The 21,402-nt window shown below is 34.3% G+C and overlaps 2 protein-coding genes across 2 annotated transcripts; one reads left to right on the plus strand and one right to left on the minus strand.

The window, feature by feature from the left end:
* Nucleotides 1-3,560: 3,560 nt before the first annotated feature.
* Nucleotides 3,561-9,145, plus strand: LOC114262036 (ATP-dependent Clp protease proteolytic subunit-related protein 2, chloroplastic). The gene is made up of 9 exons (XM_028202363.2): nt 3,561-3,860; nt 3,951-3,994; nt 4,094-4,166; nt 4,871-4,991; nt 5,358-5,495; nt 5,604-5,720; nt 8,434-8,502; nt 8,606-8,701; nt 8,776-9,145. Exons 1-9 carry the CDS (start codon nt 3,784-3,786, stop codon nt 8,911-8,913), a joined length of 873 nt encoding a protein of 290 aa, XP_028058164.1. The 5' UTR covers nt 3,561-3,783; the 3' UTR covers nt 8,914-9,145.
* Nucleotides 9,146-16,433: 7,288 nt separating this feature from the next.
* Nucleotides 16,434-17,981, minus strand: LOC145806183 (uncharacterized). The gene is made up of 2 exons (XM_082902377.1): nt 17,650-17,981; nt 16,434-17,111 (listed from the first exon to the last, which is right to left on the minus strand). The coding sequence occupies exons 1-2, from the start codon at nt 17,754-17,756 to the stop codon at nt 16,715-16,717; spliced, it is 504 nt and encodes a 167-aa protein (XP_082758503.1). The 5' UTR covers nt 17,757-17,981; the 3' UTR covers nt 16,434-16,714.
* Nucleotides 17,982-21,402: the final 3,421 nt, after the last annotated feature.

The following is a 21,402-nucleotide window of genomic DNA, read 5'->3' on the forward strand; positions in this document are numbered from 1 at the left end:
TTCATACAAATAGACAAACATATTAAAAATTCAGATTAATGCTCATACAAATGCATTAGCATGTTGTATAAATGCTTACTTTAGCATGCTTCAGAAAAACATTTCACATTCAATAAAAAGAATTGAATAAATATTTGAAAAAGAAACTTTCAAAAAATGTACATAAAAAGAGTATATGATACTATGCAATTCCTAAAAAAAAAATCTATATAAATTTTTTTATATATAATATTTGAAAAATAAACTTTTAAAAATTGTTGAGAAACCATTCTACAGGATGTGTATTTTCCTTTCCTTTTGCCAGAAAGGATAGCCTTTTCTATTTCCTTTGATATTGCTTTGTCTTTTTCCTTTTCCTTTGCCTATGCCTATAAAAAATAAGTGGAATATATTTATAAATTATTTTTAAAATGATAAGAAAATGCATGTCCAATGTTCAAGTGACTTTTAAACTTACCTCATGAATGCGAATAGTATTAAGGTCATGCTCATCACGGATAACAATATTAACATTTCTTTCTTGAAGAAATCGAATCTATACATACAAAAACTTTAGAGTGATAAATAAAACTTTATACACATAGAGCACTAACCACAAACCAAGTCCCAAATAACCTGTCTCTCTCTCTCTAATCAAACTCACATTTTTTGAGCAAACCCATAACCTATGCCAAGGTCTGTCTATGCCAAACAACCAATTTGAGAAGCTTGGTGCACAAACAACCAATTTGATTCAAAACAAATCTTTGGGTTAAGTTAGAAAAAAAATGATCAATTTTGATGTTGTGTGTCAACAATTGGAAGGTAGATAATCAAAAGAATGTGTAAGGGAAAAAGAATAGTCAATTTACAATGGTCAAATGAAAATAAATATTAGCGTAAAATGACAATCAAATGAAAACATACACCAAGAAAAGATACATGCCCAATCCTAAGATTTGCCAAAGAGCTGTAGCAAACGAAACATACACCAAATCATTTGTGGAGGGGGTGTAATATTTCGTTTGCTACAACTCTTTGGCCCGTGAACAGGTTGTATTTTCATGAGCTACAAACAAACTTTACTTACATATTGTTTGTGGTTGCCTTGGGGTATGCAAACACAAACACAAACACAAAATACAAAATATTGGCCAAAATATTTGCCTTGTTTTTTATTCACTGGATTAATGGACTTTTTTTAATTATAAACAAATATTATTTTATCCTCTCATAATCCTCTCATTTTCAAAATAGAGGCATTTATATAATTACAATTGGGGATGAATGTTTATTTTCAATCCCCTTAAAACAGAGACATTTATTTTCAAAACAGAGGCATTTTCACTACATTGATTTTCAAAATTGGAGGCATTTTTTATTTCACCGAGTAACTTTTAAAGAGAAGTTGTAATATTTTTTAACAAAAAAAATCATATAGAGAGAATATATGAAGAAACTAAAAAAATATAAAAAATTTGAGATTCAAAGCAAATATTCTGTCATAATCCCCTTATATTATTTTATATAATTAATTATAATGCAAACATTTATATAATTATTTTATTTTAATAATTAAAAAATCTTAGTGTAAATAACTTAAAAATTATTAACATGATATTATTTGGTGTTGACGATACATTGTTTGGTTCTGTAACCTAATTAATGGCAGAATATTGGAAGTAAACACAATGTGTATAACTTTACCATTAAGAAGGAAAGGAGGTTATACAAAATATTGACCAAAAATAGCTTGAATTACTAATGAAAAGCTTTTATTTCCATGAAGTTTTAATGGAAAGATACATACATTGTTTTACCATTTCCCAAAAAGCTTTCTTGATTACTAATGAAAAAACAACCATAAGTTTTTATTTCCATGAAGTTAATAGAATGGAATTCAAAAAATCTAACCCAACACATTGAAAATACAATGGAAAATACTGACCCAACACACTGAGAGAAAGGAAGAGAGACAAAAATTGGTAACTATACACCATGAGCACATAGCCAACTAATAAAAAACATAACATACGAAGATTTTGGTAATAAAAAACAGAGTCAACTTGAATGTAGCCTTTGCAACTACTCTTTAATTTTTATTTTTAGATTGATGACTACTCTTTAATGTAGTCAACTTGTTCTTCTTCCTCAATTTTACTCAATAGTCATGCCTACCAAACGTTACCAAAGCAATAACAAAAGAAAAAAAAATAAGAACCAAAGTAATAAACTAACCCAACCATCAGCAAAATAGAGAGAAATGAGGAAAGACAAAAGTAAAAACAAAAAAATTACTGTAACGAATAGCCCAGCAGCCGAAGTGATGTCGCAGTCGGAGTGAACAATGGTCAGAGTGGTCAGAGTGATCCACAGTCGAAGTAAGCTCTGATGAGGGCAAAAGCTGAGAGAGGAAAAAAAAAAAATTCAAGAAGAAGAACAGAGAGAAAGAGAGAGATAGGGAGGGTAGGCAGAGAAATGACATGCAAAAGCTGAGATAGGGAGGGAAGGTGGGTAAACAGAGGGTATAGGGAGACAGAGGGTAGATACTGAGGGAGAAGAGTCGGGGAGACAGACGGTAGATACTGAGGCAAATCATTTGTATCTTAGGGAGAAGAGTGTTGGGCGGGAACATCATTAATCTCAATCATGGATATTTATTAGAATTGATCTGAGCCATTCAAAGGAAATGTGTTTCTCATACATTTTATACATTTTCAAAAACCCTTCTCCCTTATTTTATAGATTTGAAAATTCTTTATAAAATTTATGTTTGTATATCATCACTCAATAATAATATGTTTAAGTAGAATTTAATAATAAAAAGTTGTAGAATGTAGTCATGATGATAAGAAGAAGAAATAGAAGAAAAAAAAAAAGGAGGCAAGATGATCCTTTAGAAAATTTTATGGCATGACATCAACAATTTATGAGATAATTTATAATGAGATTACAAACCTCAAGGGAGAACGTAATTTTTCAAATGTGATGAGGGAATTTGTATTAAACAGAAACCTCAGAGGGTGTCAGTGTAATTTACCCATTAAAAATTTAATGAGCTCGAGTTCGAACTCGAATGAAAAAAAAATTTAACGAACCAAATTCGAACGAGTTTTTACTAAGCTAAACTCAAATTTGAGTTTGTTAACGAACGATTACGGTCATTTACAGGCTTATCACGAGGTCACATGTTCAAATTTCATGTAGGCCAAACCTTGGGCCAATGAAGTTTATGGCCCATATTGGGGGTGGTGGCCTGATGGTGAATGCTTTCCATTTCCCAGGCTTGACCTAGGTTCAAATCCTGGGGGAGGAGAACAAAGGTTGCTTTGCAACTGGTTCTCTGCAGAGACCTCGCCTTGTACTCCGATCGAAATCTGAGCTTGTCTGTGGCATGTAAAGTTACGCTCTATTGGTGCCTCGGTGGTGGAACCTTTCATTGGTGTCTCGGTGGTGGGTCATTTCCTATGAGTTTGGTTAAATCAGGCTGACAACCAATTATCCCGAAACCTGAGCTTACGAATGTCGTGATGATACCCCAAAATATCCTTTTTTTCAGATTCAAAAAAATAAGTTTATTTGGTCATTAATTTCAAGGTCTTCAAATTAGTTGAAATCGGCGTAAGCTAACCTGATTACTCAGTTCTCCCCAAAAAAAAAAAAAAAAAAATTACAAAAAATTTCTCTGAATTATGAAAGACGGCACCGTATCTACATGATACCACATTCCCTAATGTAAGGTTTCGGAGACTACTCTGTAATTTATGTCATTTTAGAATCTCTCTCTCTCTCTCTGCCTCTAAAATGGTTATCTCCCTTCATACAACTGGTTCTAACTCATGTCTACACTCTGGGAGTGGAATTCCTCAGCATTCCCTCAGGTTCACTCTATTCCAATCAGTTTTGTTTATATTCATCGTTTCAATTTGGAATTGACTTTTTTGCCTACGAATCCCTTATTCCTTTGGCAGCTGTGCAACCAAGACTTTTGTGGGTTTGAAGCTTCAATCTCCCAGTATGCTCTTGCTTCATAACTCTATGCTCAATGCTTTTCACCTAAGCTTATGGGTTTCGCTGATTTCTTGTATTTTTTTTTCCCTTTTCTTCTGGGCAGGTTTTTTTGGCAGTACGAAACCTAACTTGAACGTTGAATTCCATAATAAAGTTCATAAGAGCATTCAATCCAGGTGATTCGTATAGTTTTGGTATCTGGGTTTTTGTTTTTTCCCACTGATGTTCATGTTATGTATTGAAAGTATTCAATTATAACTTAAATTCGTATCATTTTAATTTATTGCAAACGCCCAAAATTCCTCATGGAATTAAGGACTGAGTATGTATGGAGAGAAGTGCACTATGTATAATTCTCAGGTTTCAATAGGAACTGCATTTTGTTGTATAAAAATTGTAACTTTGGAGGTGTTTTTAATGAATTTAATTAAACACCGTGAACGTGTAGTTTTCGTATTTTTTTTTAATTTTTTTCAGTCAAAATTATTCTATCGGTTTTGGTTGGTAGCTCGAAATTTAGGGGCCCGAATGCCCCTAAATTTCCATATAAGGCAACAAAAAAAAATAAGGCAAAAAAAAAAAAGAAAAAAAAAACAAACTTATCCAGAAAAGGAAATTAGGGCCATTAGGGCCACTGTTTTTAGGGCCACAATTCATTTTCCTTATTCTATATCTAGCTGCATCAACACAACTGAGTCAGTTTCACTTCAGTGTTTTGATTTGCTTTTGAATGTTGTATTTGTTTTTTTTTTCAACTCTCTACTCAGTTTAGTGTTGACTGTTGATATTAGTATGCGCCTTGCTTGTAAAGTTTTATGTTCAATTGTTGTAACTGGTGCAAAATATGAATGTGTACATTGACTCATTTCTCCAATTTCAGGACTTGTGACAGTAAACCAACACGAGCACGTGTTACAATGATGCCCATAGGGACACCAAGAGTGCCCTATAGAACTCCTGGTGAGGGAACTTGGCAGTGGGTTGATTTGTGGAATGCCCTTGTAAGTGACTACATCTACTTTCTCTAATCAAATTAGTAGGCAAACTTTTTTTTGACCCTGGAACAACAAAACTATCTTGGATGTGACACTCTTTGGGCATTTTCTCTCTCACCTTAGTTGCCTAGAATTTGGAACATTTTGTCTTGTTAGAAAATCTAGACATTTATCTCTTAGTAGTACATGTAACGACCTTGCCAAATTTTGTGCTGAATTTTTTGAGTGATTCCCAGAGAATGTTGGTTTATATTTCCCCCTCCATGTGCCACATCTTCCTCTGGGGTCGATGGTTACTTTCTGAATAATTTTCTACAAATCTATACATTTTGTTATATTCTCTAAGAATTTCACTAAATTTTTGGGGTGCAGTACCGGGAACGAGTTATCTTCATTGGGCAACATATAGATGAAGAGTTTAGCAACCAGATACTGGCAACAATGTTATACCTTGACAGTATTGATTCTTCCAAAAGGATGTATATGTACATCAATGGTCCTGGTGGTGATGTGAGTTGTTCATCTGTCATGTCTTTTACTAAACTATGATTTGCTTTCTTATTTAAAATCTTCTGTAGAATCTATTTATTTTTTGCTAAGAACATGCACTTTTTGCAGCTAACTCCAAGCATGGCTGTCTATGACACAATGCAGAGCTTGAAAAGCCCTGTTGGAACCCATTGTGTGGGCTATGCCTATAATTTGGCAGGCTTCCTTGTTGCAGCTGGAGAAAAGGTAATATATTTATTTCTCCTGTTGGCAAATAGTAGTACAATAACACAAGGCATAATCTGTGATTGTTGGTGTACCATGTGAGGTATTTGGCTACTTCAAGCTACTATAATTGAACAGGGAAAATCCTTTTGTCTATTTCTAATAACAAATTTATGTTCACCGACTTCTTTTTGGCTTTTGGATGGTAACTATACATTAAACGGATATATGATAGGTTGGCCATGTTTATTGGATTAGGATACTCTTTCAACTTAGTAGATTCAGATGAGGTATTCCTACTCAAATAACTCAACTAAGTCTTGTCTCAATTATTTGGGATTGGCTACGCGAGTCTTGTTTGTCCATTCTGTACAATCAAGGGTTATAATTTTAGCTAAACCACAAGTTAACATATCGTTTCTTATTTTAATCCAAGTTAATTCGTTCTTTCTTGTCCCCTTGCATTACCTGCAATATGGACAGTATCACTATTACTAATTTGTGTAATTATAGGCTTATGTTGTATGGGGGTAGAACATCATAGGCAATTTTTCCTCTTTCTCTTCAACATCTGCTACCTTTACCATCTCACAAATTTGTTCGTTCTAAAGGTGTGCACGGGTCGGTTCAGGTCGGTTTTACCCTTAAACCGTCAGCCAAACCGACACATTCGAGTTAGAAAACCAGCTACCCGTCGTCGACCGACTCAAAAGTCATGGTTTGGCGGTCAGTTCGGTTGATTTCGAAAATCCGGTAGGAATTTTTGAAAAAAATGGATTTGAGAGTTCAAAACAACAAATTGAGTTTATGTATATACACTTATAGATTACAGATCCGTGATAGAGCGAGTAAAGCAAAGGAAATGAGGGGAGGGGAGGGGGGGGGGAAGTGAAAGAGGGAGACCACCTTCACTTATCGCCGTGGCGACCGCCTTCACTCATCACATTGCCATCGCTCATTGCCGCCAACACCAACATCATTGTTAACTGACCTCATCCGTCCCTGCCACTACCATCACCATCGGAATAGAAATGGAAAGAAAAATAAAAAGAAACAGAAATGAGGGAGAGGGTGAGAGATGATGAGTTCGAAAGGGGAGAGAGTCGAAGAGAGAGAGAGAGAAAGTGGGTGAGGGAGAGAGAGAGAGCGAGAGAGAGAGAGAAAGAGAAGTCGCTTAGTTGCACGAAGCGGGAGCGGGAGCGGGGGAACGTGACCACTTAGAGGAGTCGTAAATTAGGAGTGCTTATATATTATAAATAAAAAATTATAATAAATAAGAAATAATAAATTATGTTAAAATAAATAAAAAGAAAAATTAGATAATTTATTTTATAATTTTTTTATTATATATGGTTTAATTAGATTTCTTTTAAATAATTGGATGATTTATTTTATTTATTATATGTTAAAAAGTTAAGAAATAATAATTTACAAAAATTATTATTATATATCATATTTTAAGAAATAATAATTGAATATTTTATTATATATGGTAAAAATTATAATTTATACATTTTATTACATATAATATATATGATAAATTATATATATTATATAATATATAATATAATATATATATTATATATATGATAAATTATATATGTTATATGATAAAGTATATGTATTATATAATATATGATAAATTATATATATTATATGATAAATTATATATATTATATGCTATATATATAATATATATGATCAAACATAGTAAACATGGAGACGAAGAGAGAGAGTGAAGAGAACAGAGACGAAGCAGACGCGAAGAGGGAGAGAAGCAGAGAACAGAGACGAAGCAGAGAACGACGAACAGAGATGAAGAGGGAGAGAAGCAGAGACGAAGACGATCGAGAGAGTGACGAAGATCGAAGCCCTCAGAGACGAAGACGATCGATCAGGTTAGGGTTTCTCTCTCTCTCTCTCTCCTTTACGATCCCATCTTGGACTGAATCGCATTTCTCTCTCCACAGAAACGCGATTCTTACATGTTTCTTTCGCGGAATTGCGGAATCGCGATTCTTACTCAGAATCGCCACCTAGTTGCGCGATTCCTGCAACTAAGAGAAGTCGAAAGGATTGAGGAGAGAGAGAGTCACAAGAGTAAATGAAGTTGTCAAATCTTTGTGAGAGAGAAAAAAATAGAGGAATCTATTTTTCTTGGGAAAATGGATATGGCCTTGGAAAACATATATGGAGTATTATATATCTCTCAGATTTATTTGCGATGGTATATATCTCATCTTAGACTTGAAAAATGTGAAGAATTTATTGATAAGGGGATTAGGTGAGTTGTCATACAACTCTGACTTGGAAAGGACAAGTTATCTTGGAACTTTAACTCATTTAGCTTATCAAGGTAACTTTAAAAAGCTGAACAACTAAAATAATATTTATTTATTATATATATATCGGTCAGATCGGGTTTGAACGATATTTTTTAATTAAATCTGTCATCCGACTGTAAATCAACATTTTTTCATGAAATCTATCCGCTGCTGACCGAATGGTCCTACGAAACCATCCATGACATGCACGGGTCGGGCTGGTCCACTGGTGGTTTGGTTTTTTGCACACCCCTAGTTCTAATCCTACCTTTCCTTGTTTTGCCACACTCTCACCTTTGCTTCCTTATCTTGGCCACTAATGTTGTGATTTTGTTTCCACACTCCTAAATATTTTTTATTATAAATCTATTTCCTGGTAGTTTTATCTCTAGTTACTTTTTCTTATGAAGGGTAATCGCTTTGCAATGCCTCTTTCAAGAATTGCACTACAATCTCCTGCTGGAGCTGCTCGTGGTCAGGTATGACTGTAAATTGTCGTTGTTGTAAAAAGCTTGCAATAGATATGTTTCCAACCGTACAAGTTTTCTTTCCGTACAATTTATTTCATGTATCTTTTGACAGGCTGATGACATTCGTAATGAAGCAAATGAGCTTCTCAGAATCAGAGATTACCTTTTTAAAGAGTTAGCTAACAAGACAGGCCAGCCTGTTGAGAAGGTATAATTTGCTTATTGCTGGACTTTCAATGTCTTCCTGGTTGATTAACCTCCTATATCTTTGTAAATAAGCAGATCAACAAGGACTTAAGCCGGATGAAGCGCTTCAACGCTCAAGAGGCTCTTGAATATGGAATCATTGATCGTGTAGTTCGGCCTCCCCGTATTAAGGCTGATGCACCAAGAAAAGATGCAGGAACAGGTCTTGGTTAGTGTACTTGTTCCTTGTGCACCGTATTGGTTGATGGATTTTATACAATTTGGAATGTTTTTAAGTTTTATGTAGGCACTTATATAATAAGCTAATCAGTCTGTAATTGATGTACACAAGTGTATTATGGTGAGCAATATCACTCTGAGATCAATGATTTCCCATTGGTGGCTCTTAAAAGCTTTCTTTTGTCAAAGAAATATTAATATAACAATTATGGAACTGATTATATACTGTTATGGTCTCATCTATGTTTTGAGTTTAGTGTTTTTCTTGATCTTTTGTGACTATAATTGCTGAAGTCCATGTGTTTCCCTTGCTATCTTCGTTTCTATTGGTGTGAATCTCTTGCCATAAGTTCATAAGCTTGCCAAATTATTTTTAGTTTAGATCAATCTCCACCCCACTAAGAAGTTTGTGTCCGTTGAATATTAGTATAAGAGGAAGTTTGCAAAATTTTTAGTCATTGTGCATGCTAAAATTAACTCCCATCCTGTGACCTATTGACAACCAGCTGTCTGACACTCCTTAGGTTCTAACTTCTAAGCTTTTTTGTCCAATTGTTACTCCTATTGACAAGTTTAAGTGCATTCCTATTGTGTGGATAGTCAATCATCCACTCATGGAATGTGGACATTTGCTTAAATCATCCTCCTCGTCGCGAGAGAACATTAATTATAGGAAGATCCATTACTATATAGTCGAAATTTGCACTAAAAAGAGTTACTCAGCTGGTTGTAACCTGCGATATCAATGATCTAATTTGCTTAGTTATTTATGAATGCAATGGTGAAGCAATATAATAAGACTGGTTACTCTTTTAAAAGCAGTGTTGGACCATATTGGACCATGCCGGAATTGTTGCCTTCTTTTCTAATGAGTCTCCAAGGTTCCTAAATTTTTGCTTTTTAGTTTTTAATTCTGGAACCTAACACAAAAGGCTCTGAACTCATAATTTCTGTGATATTTTTGCCTTTCTCAACATATAATAAGTTGCATGTATTTTTCATTGTTTATATGTAGCTAAGAGTACGCAAAGCCATTGTTTTGTTGTTTATGTTGGTTATTATTATTATTGGCTGAGCCATCTCTTAAATATATTAACTGGTTGATCTATTTATCTATTCATTTTTGCTGAGGAACTCCATCTAATCCTTGATTTAACCATTGGATTAAGTGATGGAAAAACATACAAGCTAGTTTTTCCATGTTTCTATTAGTTATGTATTTTGTGCCTTTGACAAATAATTTGTGAGCATATACTGTACAAACTTTTCCCTGTGGTGTGATGGATTTTTTTGATGATGCAAGTCACTCGGCATCTCCAGTATTAAGGATTATGGAATTTGGCACGTATGTTTTTACTTAGTTAATCACTAGTAGATTATCCTCTTTAATTCAACAAATATGTTAATAGTTTGACTTCAAAGTGGTTATGAGAATTTGTTTAAAAGTGATTTTTATTTTGAAAATTTTTCTTTTGCTGCTATAATGCTAATTCAATTAGTTGTTACTACGCATTAGATTATTTTCTTTGATGCGGGGCCAAGTCAACATGAGCTGCATAATTTGAGTTGGGTCAATGTCTTTGATGGTTGGGAATGGTTTCTTGCCATCTACCAATTAAGGAAATATTGTGACACTAAGGTTTTAAACAACTAGTATCAAACCAGTCTTTTTTGCAAATCTAAAACTGTACTATTATGAAAAATATTCATTCATGTTTGTGGAAAAATAGGAACTGTATCTGGGCTGTCGTCAAGTATTTGTTGCTGGTTTCCCTTTAACATGGAAGCAGAGGTTAAAAATTTAGAATGCTAGCTCTAACACTGGCTCAACAAATAAGTTGTAATTCTCTATCCATTACAAACAATTTTCTGGTTTGGTGAGCATTTCATTGATGAGCTTCCTTTTTGGAGTTGACATGCTTCCTTATTTGCGAGAATTCCTTCCTCTGGAGCTGTCTCCTCTCCAAGCACTCTTCTTGTCGTTTTAATCTTTCCTCATATCTAAGCTCTTTGACCTGATGTCTTTCTTTAGCCTGGCCTGATGATGGTGCGCTACTTTTGGAAATAGGTTTTTTTATCACCCAGTTCTTTGTTTACCAACGTAGAACTCATACTAGGAGCTTATTTATTTGTTAAGATAGGTAAAATAACACAAGAAATATCTTTACTGTAAAACATAGTATTACAACAGTTTTTTGCATGGTGCAATGGTGCACAATTTGATCGTCCCTAAAAATGGACATATTTAGGATTAAAAAAAACAAAGACAATAGTTATAGAAACTAAATCCTCGCCAAAAAATGGGGGAGTTTAAATTTGAAAAGAACTGAAAGAAATATATAAACCAGTTACAGCGTAACTCAGAAGTGAAACTTGCATGCTATATTATATGCACAACTCCAAAGACTGAAATGCAATATTGTATTACTTCATACCCATTTAATTAATTTACATAGTTGTTGCAAAGGTTCTCTCTTAACAATTCTTCCTTCCATCCTGTTATGACCTTAGCAATGAACCCCTCAATTCTGCTCTGCAAATGATTGTCAAATTCTTCTCCGTCATCTTCCCAACCAATAACGTCATCACTACCATTATCGTCATATTCTTCATCATAACCATCCAATCCATAATAATATCCATCAGCATCGTTTTTGTTATCATCATCCTCAATATTATCGTTGTTATCATTGTTCCTGTGATGGTTGCTCTGGTTCTCGTAGGTGTTGTGTGTCTTTGGTTTGCTCTTCCTCTACTCCATAAACAAAGTGGAGGACATGCAAGAACCTATCAATGCATCAGTAGATGGTGTGTAACTTTTGGCAAGGATGACACACACTATAGTGTGAAACACCGTAGACACGGAAAGATGACTAGATGAAAATTGAAGAATGTTGTGATACAATGGCAAATAGGAATTCAGTAGCAACGGAGAAGTAGCTGCACATAGAATGAAGAATAGAAGTACGAGTACCCAAACAAGTCTCATGACGGTTGTTGCATACAATTAATTGGTTGATGTGGGTTACCATTTTATAGGTCTATGTTAGATTAATTTAATAGCCAAGAGGTGTTTTCTCAGAAAGTTTAAATAAAATATTATATTCTCAGTTTACATTTGAGATAGAGAGATTGATTTAGTCTATCGTGGTCGTGGAAAAGTTAAAGCTTTTAAGCATAAAATAGGAAATTTCTTGGCATTGTCAAGACAAGTAGAAAGTATATAGACATTCACTCTCTTGTGGTCAGTGCAGTCTAGCACGGATAACCTTTTTGTTGACAAAATGAAACCTATGAGATAACTTGCATCTTAATTTCCTTTTCTTGAACGAAAATTTCGAAAGAGGTCACCATTTTAGAAGGGTTGGAAAATCTGAACAAGAACCAACCTGTTTCCAACCCGTGTCTTGACTAAGCACACTAGGCATTAGCAGGTCAAGTGTAAACACATCATAGATGATGAATTTGGGTGAACCTATATCCTATGTGACGATACAGCCCCTGGGTAGTTGGGATGGACATTCCAAAAAATAACCCCAGTGTAATGGCCACAAGTCTGAACTGAATATTCAAGTTGTTACTTGTAAACAGTACTTGGATTTCCTGTGAATTTATCTTCAGGAATATTGACAACTTAAGTATTCTTTGACCAAATCACAGAACTCTTTGCTTTATGAACTTTTTCCATGGAATTTTAAGTTGTTGATAAAACTTATCTTGATTTATAGAGGATTTGAGGTTGACAGATTAATAAAATATTCCTATATGTGTTAATTAGTGAAACACATTGTGCCTAGTCTGTTTCCCTTCCCTTACAGTTATATTATGAAAGCTTTAGTTAAGGTATCAACATTTGAATTGAGGAATGTTGTTATCCTATGAAACACGAATACGGATATAAGATACTAGTAAGATACGATGATACGGTGATACAAAAACCAAACCAAACCAAACCAAACCAAACCAAGCCTTAAGTCCCATCAAATGGAGTCGGTTACATGAATCTTTCTTCTCCATTCGGTTCTATCAAGGGCTATTTGGTTAGTCAAACTAGGATACAACAATACAAAAACCCTAAAAAAATATTATACAGTCAAGATACGTTTGTAAATATATATATTTTTTTAATTTTTAATATTGTACTATATATAAGCTTAAAGAATAGTTTTTCTAGTAGATCTTGTAAAATTTTTATTTCAATATCGAGTCTAAACTATTTATGCTGCTCTTGTACTTTTCCCTTTCACACTTAAATGTTGTATGCCAAAGTGTGGTATGTAAGTTTACTTGCTTGTTTAATTATAAGTATCATTATATATATATATATATATATATTCATACTTTTAAAAGATATAGATATAGATATAGATATGGGACACCATAAAGGATACATCATTTCAAAAATTTTGAAAAACGTAGGGTACTATTTTAATCTTACTATTTTCTTCTTCCCTAATATGTAAGCAAAGCATTAAAAAAATTCGCTTGTATTACTTTTTCCAATTATACTCTACCACTGTGCAATAATTATTAAAATTAATTTCAAATATCAGAAATGTATCACCAAGTACTTGAGGAATATGGTATCCAATATGAATATGATTCCCTTCTAGAAGTATTTGTGCCATATGCATATTATCTATGAAAGGACTACACAATTTGTGTAGCACATTTTTAATAGAAGAATGCCCAGAACAACATTTTGAAACCTTGACAGCTCACAAACACAGGGAAAAAAAAAAAAAAGACCAGGTGAAGGGGTCATTAATTCAATCGTCGGGTCAATCAAAGTCAAACTATGATGTCATAATTACCTCATAAATATATTAAAAACAATACTTTAATAAAAATGTAGGTATTAAATATATTTATTTAAATTATTTTTATATTTCAAGATACATATATATTAATATAAATATGTTTACTGAATATATATATATATAATTATATTTTGTTTGCAGAAACAATTAATTATACTTTATGTATTTGAAAGAAAATACTGTGGACATCCAAATTAAACCCGTTCCATCAACAGATACCTTTTAAATATATGTTACTAAATAATTACCGAGTGAAAAGGTGGTGTGGTGGTTAAAATGTGGGCATACCATGTACATGGTTTATGGTTCCCTGTTCAAGCCTCCCTATCTACTGGTTTTTACCATGTTTGGCGAATTATTTCCGACTGTTTTTCTTTGAACCAGCTACCAGCCTACCCAAATTGCATCCCTAGGGACTGGGATAGGGTGCTTGGAACTGGGATGGAGCAGAAATTTCAGTTTAGTTTGTTTATATGCCTTTTTTATGCATATATTCATAAATTTGTGCCAATATTGGATTTGATATGTCATCGCCCATTTGTGCCAATATCGGATTTGAAAGTGCATCAACCTTATTGTGGTTTACTTTTACATTATCTGTTGGCTTATGATAATTCAATTGTTGAACAAGTTGAGTTACTCCGATACACTTTGGATTAGTTGATAATGATTTCTCGTTGCTAACAGTGAATGCATGCTATGCAAGTCATTTGTTACGTCACTTTATTATTATTTTTTTTCATTCAATTATAGGTGATACTCTAGCCTCTTCTGGGCTGGGGGAGGTAGTCAACATGCTTGTGAAGTATCTGAATTTGAGTTTGTGAAGTGTCTGATCAGGTTGAGTATACTCTCAGTCTAGGTCAAGGGTTTCTGGATTTGCTTATACAGTCAAGTCAGGGGTTGTATCAGCAACCTCCGGGTGTGCATTCTGTTGGTTGCTGGAGCTCATGGATTCAGCGACCATTGTATAAGTTCTTATTGAGGATGTTTTTATTTTGCCCAATGGAGAATTAGTTTGGAAGAATTTAAGGAGCCAGAGGCAGACATGGGTATATCCTCTAAAAATGCGATAAAGGCGATCACTCAATCTTTAGTATGTAGATATTCATCTTCCTAGCAAGGTTTTGTATTGTCCAACTATCTGATCTTTCAGCTCCTTGGCTATGATGTGTCAAAGATAATTGAATCCATTCTGGGACATGACAATAATGCTGCTGAAAACAGGTTTCTGCATTCTCAAATTATTCTAGTTAGATCAGTTCCGACCCATTAAGAAGTTTGTGTCATTGAATTTCAGAATATAAGAGGAACTTTGCAGAAATCTTAGTATTTGTCCAAGATAAATTATCTCCCATCCTGTGATCTATTGGCAACCAGTTGTTCTGCACTCACTCCTTAGGTTCTAACTTCTATTTTTTTTTGGTTCAATTATTGCTCCTAAGTTTGAGTGCCTTCCCATGGTGTGGATAGTCAATCAACTGCTTACGGAATATGTGAACATTTGCTTAAATCATTCTCCTCATCCTGAGAGAACATAAATTACAGGAAAATCCAATACTTGAAGGTTTAAATTGACACTGAAGTTATTTATTTAATTTGTTCGTTATTATTTATGAAAGCAATGGCGAAGCATGGAATGGAATGTTTACTCTTTTAAAAGCTGTGACCAATATTAGACTGAGCCAGAATTGTTGCCTTCTCCAAAGTTCCTAATTTTTTTATTTTTTAACTCTAGAACCTAACCCAAGATGTTGCAAGTCTTAACCCATAATTTCTGTGATATTGTTGCCTTTTTCAACATATAGCAAGTGGCATCTCTTTTTTCATTGTTCATATGTAGTTGGGAGTATATCCTGCAAAGCCATCGTTTGTTGTTTCTGTTTTTTCTTATTGTTATTAATTTTTACTATTTTTTATTGGGGCGAGCCATCTCCTAAAAATATTAATTGGTTGATTTTTTATGTATTCATTTTGGCTGAGCGAACTACATCTATTTGTTGAATTAACTATTGGATTATGTGATGATAGACATACAAACTAGTTTTCCATGTTTCTGTTCTTTATATATTTTGTATTCTCTTTAATTTTACAAATATGTTCCTGAGTTGGACTTCAAAGTGGTGATGAGAATTGGTTTGAAAGTGATTTCTGTTTAGAAATTAATGCTCGTTTGCTGCTATTATGCTAGTACAAGTATTTTATAATGACGAGCTCTGTTGTAGTTGAGGAGAAGCCAGTAGATTATTTTCTTTGATGCTGGGTCAAATCAACATAAACTGCATACCTTGAGTTGGGTCAATTTCTTTGATTGTTAGGAATGTTTTCTTGCCAGCTACCAGTTAAGGAAATTATGATGACACTAATGCTGTGTTTGGTTGAGAGATTTGAGGAGAGATTTGGAAAGGAAAATGGAAAAGGTAAGTGAAATGTGAATAAAACATACTTATATTTCACCTAGTTTCACACACCTTTTCCATTTCCTTTTCCAAATCTCTCCTCAAATCTCCCAACCAAACACACCGTAAGGTTTTCAACTAGTAGCAAAGCTTAGTTACTTTAACTGTACTGTTAGGAAAATTTTCATCCATATTTGGGGAAAAATAGAAACTTTAGCTGGAACCTTATCAACAACTGGAAAGATTGTTTCTGGTTTGGTGAGCGTTTCATTTACAGAAAATTTACTCTTTAAGATGGGTCAAATAACACAAGATACTATTATATCTTTATTACAAAACAAAAAATTACAACAGCTCTTTTGTGTGGTGCGTGCACGTTTAATCGTCCCTAAAAGTGGACACATCTAGGAAAATGAAAAAGACAACAATTGTAGACGCTAAATTCCCAACCAAAAAAGGTGAAGTTCAGATTTGAAAAAAAGAAATGAAATAAGTATAGAAAACCAGTTACAAAACACAAAAATGAAACTTGCTGTACCATGGAACATCAATGTGCAGTATTTTATACCAAATCTGTTAATCCACATAGTTGTTGTGAAGATTCTCTCTTGACAATTCTTCCTTCCATCCTTTTATGACCTTAGCAATGAATCCCTCAATTCTGCTCTCCAAATCATTGTCAATTCCTTCATCATCGTCCCAACCAACAACACCATCACTACCATCGTCATCATTTTCTCCATTGTAACCATCCGAACCATGATAATATTCATCATCATTTTTGTCATCGTCATTATCATAATTATCGTTGTTGTAATTGTTGCTGCTGCTCTGCTCCTCGTAGGTATTGTCTGTGTCTTCGGTGTGCTCTTCCTCTACTCCACAACGAAAGTGGACAGACGAAAACAGAACAAATACGTCAGTAGATGATGGTCTGTAACTTTTGGATCTGTGTCTTCGGTGTGCTCTTCCTCTACTCCACAACGAAAGTGGACAGACGAAAACAGAACAAATACGTCAGTAGATGATGGTCTGTAACTTTTGGCAACAATGACGCATATAGCGTGAAACACCAAAAACATGAAAAGATGACTAGATGAAAATCCGGGAATGTTATGGTACAATGGCAGAGAGAAATATAGAAGTGCCACATAAGTAGCTGCACATAGAATGAGCACTAGAAGTACCAGTAACCAGACAAGTCTCATGCCATGTGTTGCGTACAATTGGTTGATGTGGGTAAACCATTTTATAGGTCTATATCAGACTAATGGAATAGGCAAGAGGTGTTTTCTCAGAAAGTTTAAAATATAATGTATATTCTCATTTTACATATGAGATATAGAGAGGTTGATCAAGCCTATTCTGGAAGCATAAACTAGGAAATCTCTCATTATCTCTTGGCATTGCCAAGACAAGTAGAAAGTATAAACATTGACTCTGTTGCGGTCAGTACAATCTAGCATGTATAACCTCTTTGTTGACAAAATGACACTTGCTAGATAACTCACCTCGTAATTTCCTTTTCTTGAAAGCAAAATTTGGAAAGAGGACACATTTTAGAAGGGTTGGAAATCTGAACCAGAGCCGTCCCGTCTTGACTAAACACACTCTGCATTAGCAGGTCGAGTGTGAACACGTCATAGATGATGAATTTGGGTTAGTCTTTTACATCTCATCCGACAAATTAAAGTATATAATGACCACAAGTCTGAATATTCAAGTTGTTACTCGTAAACAGTACTTGGATGTCTTGTGAAGTTATCTTCAGGAATATTGACAGCTTTCTTTGACAAAATGGTTGGCTCTGCGAACTTTTCCATGGAATTTGAAATTGGTGGTAATACTTGCCTAGGTTTGGAGGTAACCTGAGGTTGACTGATCGACTAACGAAACATGTGTAATTGACTATTCAATATTTAAAAGAGCCAATCAAGAAGCTTTTACGCTCCATTTGGTTGAACTTTCAAAACATAGTTTTACACTCACTTTTGAGTGCGGTGTTTATTTAACATTTTTAAAAATTAATTTCACATTCACTTTTGAAAACTCTTTTTAAGACGGGAAAATTTGGGCTAACCGGTCATCCGGCCGATTGACCGGAATAGTGTTTGATTTTTTGTTTTTTTTTTTATATTACAAAAAAATATTGTGAATTTTTTTTAAAATTTTTTATGAGTTTTGAATAGAATTTTGGGTTGTGTATTTGGTTATGAGTTGTAAGTTTTGTTTCAAATATCATACGTTACATCACTTAATTTAAACTCAATTTAAAACTCTTTTCAAAACTCATAACCAAACAAATTTTCCATACTAAAATCATAATTTCAAAACTCACAAATTCAAAATACAACTTTATTTTCAAATCATAATTCTAAAATTCTATCAAACACTATTTTAGTTTTGTTAGGCAGCAATAATGATGCCTTTAGTTGGTGGGGCTTCCCTCCAGTCTATGATCGGATTGGAGGGTACTGTTGTTTCGTTTCGATAATCCAAATCATTCAAGGTGTAGAACTCGTCAAATACTATATGCCTGTAAAAAATCACGTTGATCGGATATCGATAGCTATCTCATCAGATAAGATTTCTGTCTGTTGTTTATTTTTTCACCGTCCATATTTTTTTAATACAAAACTGATTTGATCACACAGCTATCGATATCCGATTAACTTGATTTTTTACAGTCATATAGTGCTCGACGAGTTCTACATATTAACGATTTAGATTATCAAAATGAGATTCATAATGGGGTCTCACGGGTCTACTAGAGGGAAGCCAGCTAGGGATGGCAATTTAAACCCGGCCCGACGGGGACCCGATCCCCCGACCCCGAAATAAGTGGTTTTTTCTCGAAAAATATCCCCACGGGGACGGGGATGGTATTAAAAAATCACTCCCTGATCAATTTCGGGCCGGGGCCGGGGATAGGCTCCTGAGTCCCGGCCCCGGCCCGGCCCCGCCCCGAAATTTCCCCGCTAATACCGGTGTTGGTGTTTAGTTGTATTACAATAAATATGTAGTGTAATAGTGCATCATTATATCTGTTTGACTCACTAGTTGTATTATAATATATATCTAGTGCAATAGTATATCATTATATCTATCTGACTTCATTATATCTATCTGACTCACTTACTCTCTCAACTCTGTCACTCTCTCGTTCTTCTCACTCACCCTCTCGTTCTTCTATCTCAACTCTCTCTCTCTCAGTCGGCGTGTCCCACCACCGCCGTTGATCTCGCCACAGCCATAACCGCTCGTTCTTCTCACTCACCCTCTCGTTCTTCTCTCTCAACTCTCTCACTCTCACAGTCGGCGTGTCCCACCACCGCCGTTGATCTCGCCACGGCCACAGCCACAGCCACAGCCACAGCCGCCGGTCACAGCCACAGCCACAGCCGCTAATACCTGTGTTGATCTCGCCACAGCCGCCGTTGATCTCGCCACAGCCACGGTCTCTCAGATCTGTTACTGTTAGATCTGTACTCAGATCTGTTATCTCTTTCTCTCTCTTGCTTTGATCTGATTGTTGGTACCTCTGTTTTTTTTTTCAATTTTTTTTTAATTTAAATCTGTTGAGATGATGATTATGTATATATATATTTTTTTCAGATTGTTTTTTTTTTTTTTATAAATTAAATCTGTTGATGATAATGAAAACATATATATTTTTTTTCAGATTAATTGTTTTTTTAATTTAAATCTGTTGATAATGATTGTTGGTACTTAGATTTGCTATGTTGATTTGTTGTTCTTGAACAAAATAAAAAAAAATAAAAAAAACCTCAAGAATTTTTCGAGATCGGGGAAACCCGATCCCCGTTGGGGACGGGGATGGGGGGTGCTGAGTTTCCCCGCCGGGGATTGGGAACGGGGAGTAGAGTCCCCGGCCCCGCCCCCGCCCCGACCCGTTGCCATTCCTAAAGCCAGCTCACTAGCTTACTGACAGTTTTGATGATGGTGATTGTGGTGCTGACTTAAGTGGTACCTGCTAATCTGTGAGTGTGAACAGTAATTAAGAAGAATAACAGTTTACCAAAATCTTTTACCCTGATGGAATTTTTGTACTTTTCCTTCGAATGCAATGCAACTGTCAGTTTGCTGTTTTTGTTGTAGTTATTTATGCTACAGACATTCTCACGCAAAAAATGTTGACACCTAGACAATTACATTTTGAAACCTATGTTCCAAAGTTATATTTTGTTTCAAAATAATAAATTTAACGATGAGGTTTTGAAAATTTTAAAAAAAAATAAATTATAATGAGTTTTGATAGGATAAAACATCAAAAAATAGGTCATAATACTTCTAGAAATGCCTTGCTACATGATTAATTAGGAAAAAAAATTATATTTTATTAAATGTCTATTGTTAAAAAAATAGTTACTCTGAAAATACTTTAAAATTGTAAATTCTTACTGTGATCCATAGGATACAATTTTGCTCTATATGACTTTACTCCATATATCACATTTTAGGGCATATACACTACCTTCTCGTTAACTAGTATCATAGGTTATGATGCTTTGGCCAAGGTTTTATCTTGTGAATTTAGGAATAGTAAGATATATGCAACCACAACCTTATATTTAGAAATGGTAAAATATACGCAATCATACCTTTATTTTCAATCGTGGTTTTCATTACTCAAACTTACATCAGTTTGATGTATTTTGTTTGCAAAATGCTACCATGCATATCCTTTATAATAATGAAGTTACTAATTTTTATAATGAAAATTATAATGTTTGTGATATTCATTATGCCATTATGATAAAAGTTATGAACCATTGTGATTATATTTTGAATGTTATTTATAAAAAAAGATATATTTTTTGAATTTTGTGATTATGTTATTATTGATAAACTTCTGGTTTGTATGTGATCGACAGAAGCCAATCAACAAACTAAGAATCAAAATCTCGCAAAACCGGATCAAGCAATGTAGTTGAGTCTTCTGCTTTGATAGAATTTTAAGGACTTCTTTAGAGTGAATCGATTGATAGAAAAAAAACAAGAAGTGAAATTGTATTACTAAAATTATTACTTGTTACAAGACTCAAACAAGAACAAGGAGAAGAACAATATACAAGAACACAAGACTAGCTGTTAATATAAATTACAGATGAACTACCCCTAAAGAAACTAATTGCAGCTATTCCTAACTTTTCACAGAAGTGTTGTGAAATGGGTTTTGAATGATGATCTTTCCTTCGAATTCTCCACTTTGTTCCTTTGCTTTGGTCGCTACTGCTGCAGTC

The sequence above is a fragment of the Camellia sinensis genome, chromosome 13 (genome assembly GCF_055761805.1).
Source record: "Camellia sinensis isolate YWXY chromosome 13, ASM5576180v1, whole genome shotgun sequence".
NCBI classification, from domain to species: Eukaryota; Viridiplantae; Streptophyta; class Magnoliopsida; order Ericales; family Theaceae; genus Camellia; species Camellia sinensis.

Bases quoted from the DNA above. Each gene is read 5' to 3' on its own strand.
- LOC114262036 (XM_028202363.2), top strand. From the start codon at position 3,784: ATGGTTATCTCCCTTCATACAACTGGTTCTAACTCATGTCTACACTCT. The intron at 3,995-4,093 runs GTATGCTCTTGC...TCTTCTGGGCAG, and splicing joins TTTGAAGCTTCAATCTCCCA to GTTTTTTTGGCAGTACGAAA. The intron at 5,496-5,603 runs GTGAGTTGTTCA...CACTTTTTGCAG, and splicing joins TCAATGGTCCTGGTGGTGAT to CTAACTCCAAGCATGGCTGT.
- LOC145806183 (XM_082902377.1), bottom strand. From the start codon at position 17,756: ATGCAGAGTGTGTTTAGTCAAGACGGGACGGCTCTGGTTCAGATTTCC. The intron at 17,112-17,649 runs GTGAGTTATCTA...GTTGTGGAGTAG, and splicing joins CAAGAAAAGGAAATTACGAG to AGGAAGAGCACACCGAAGAC.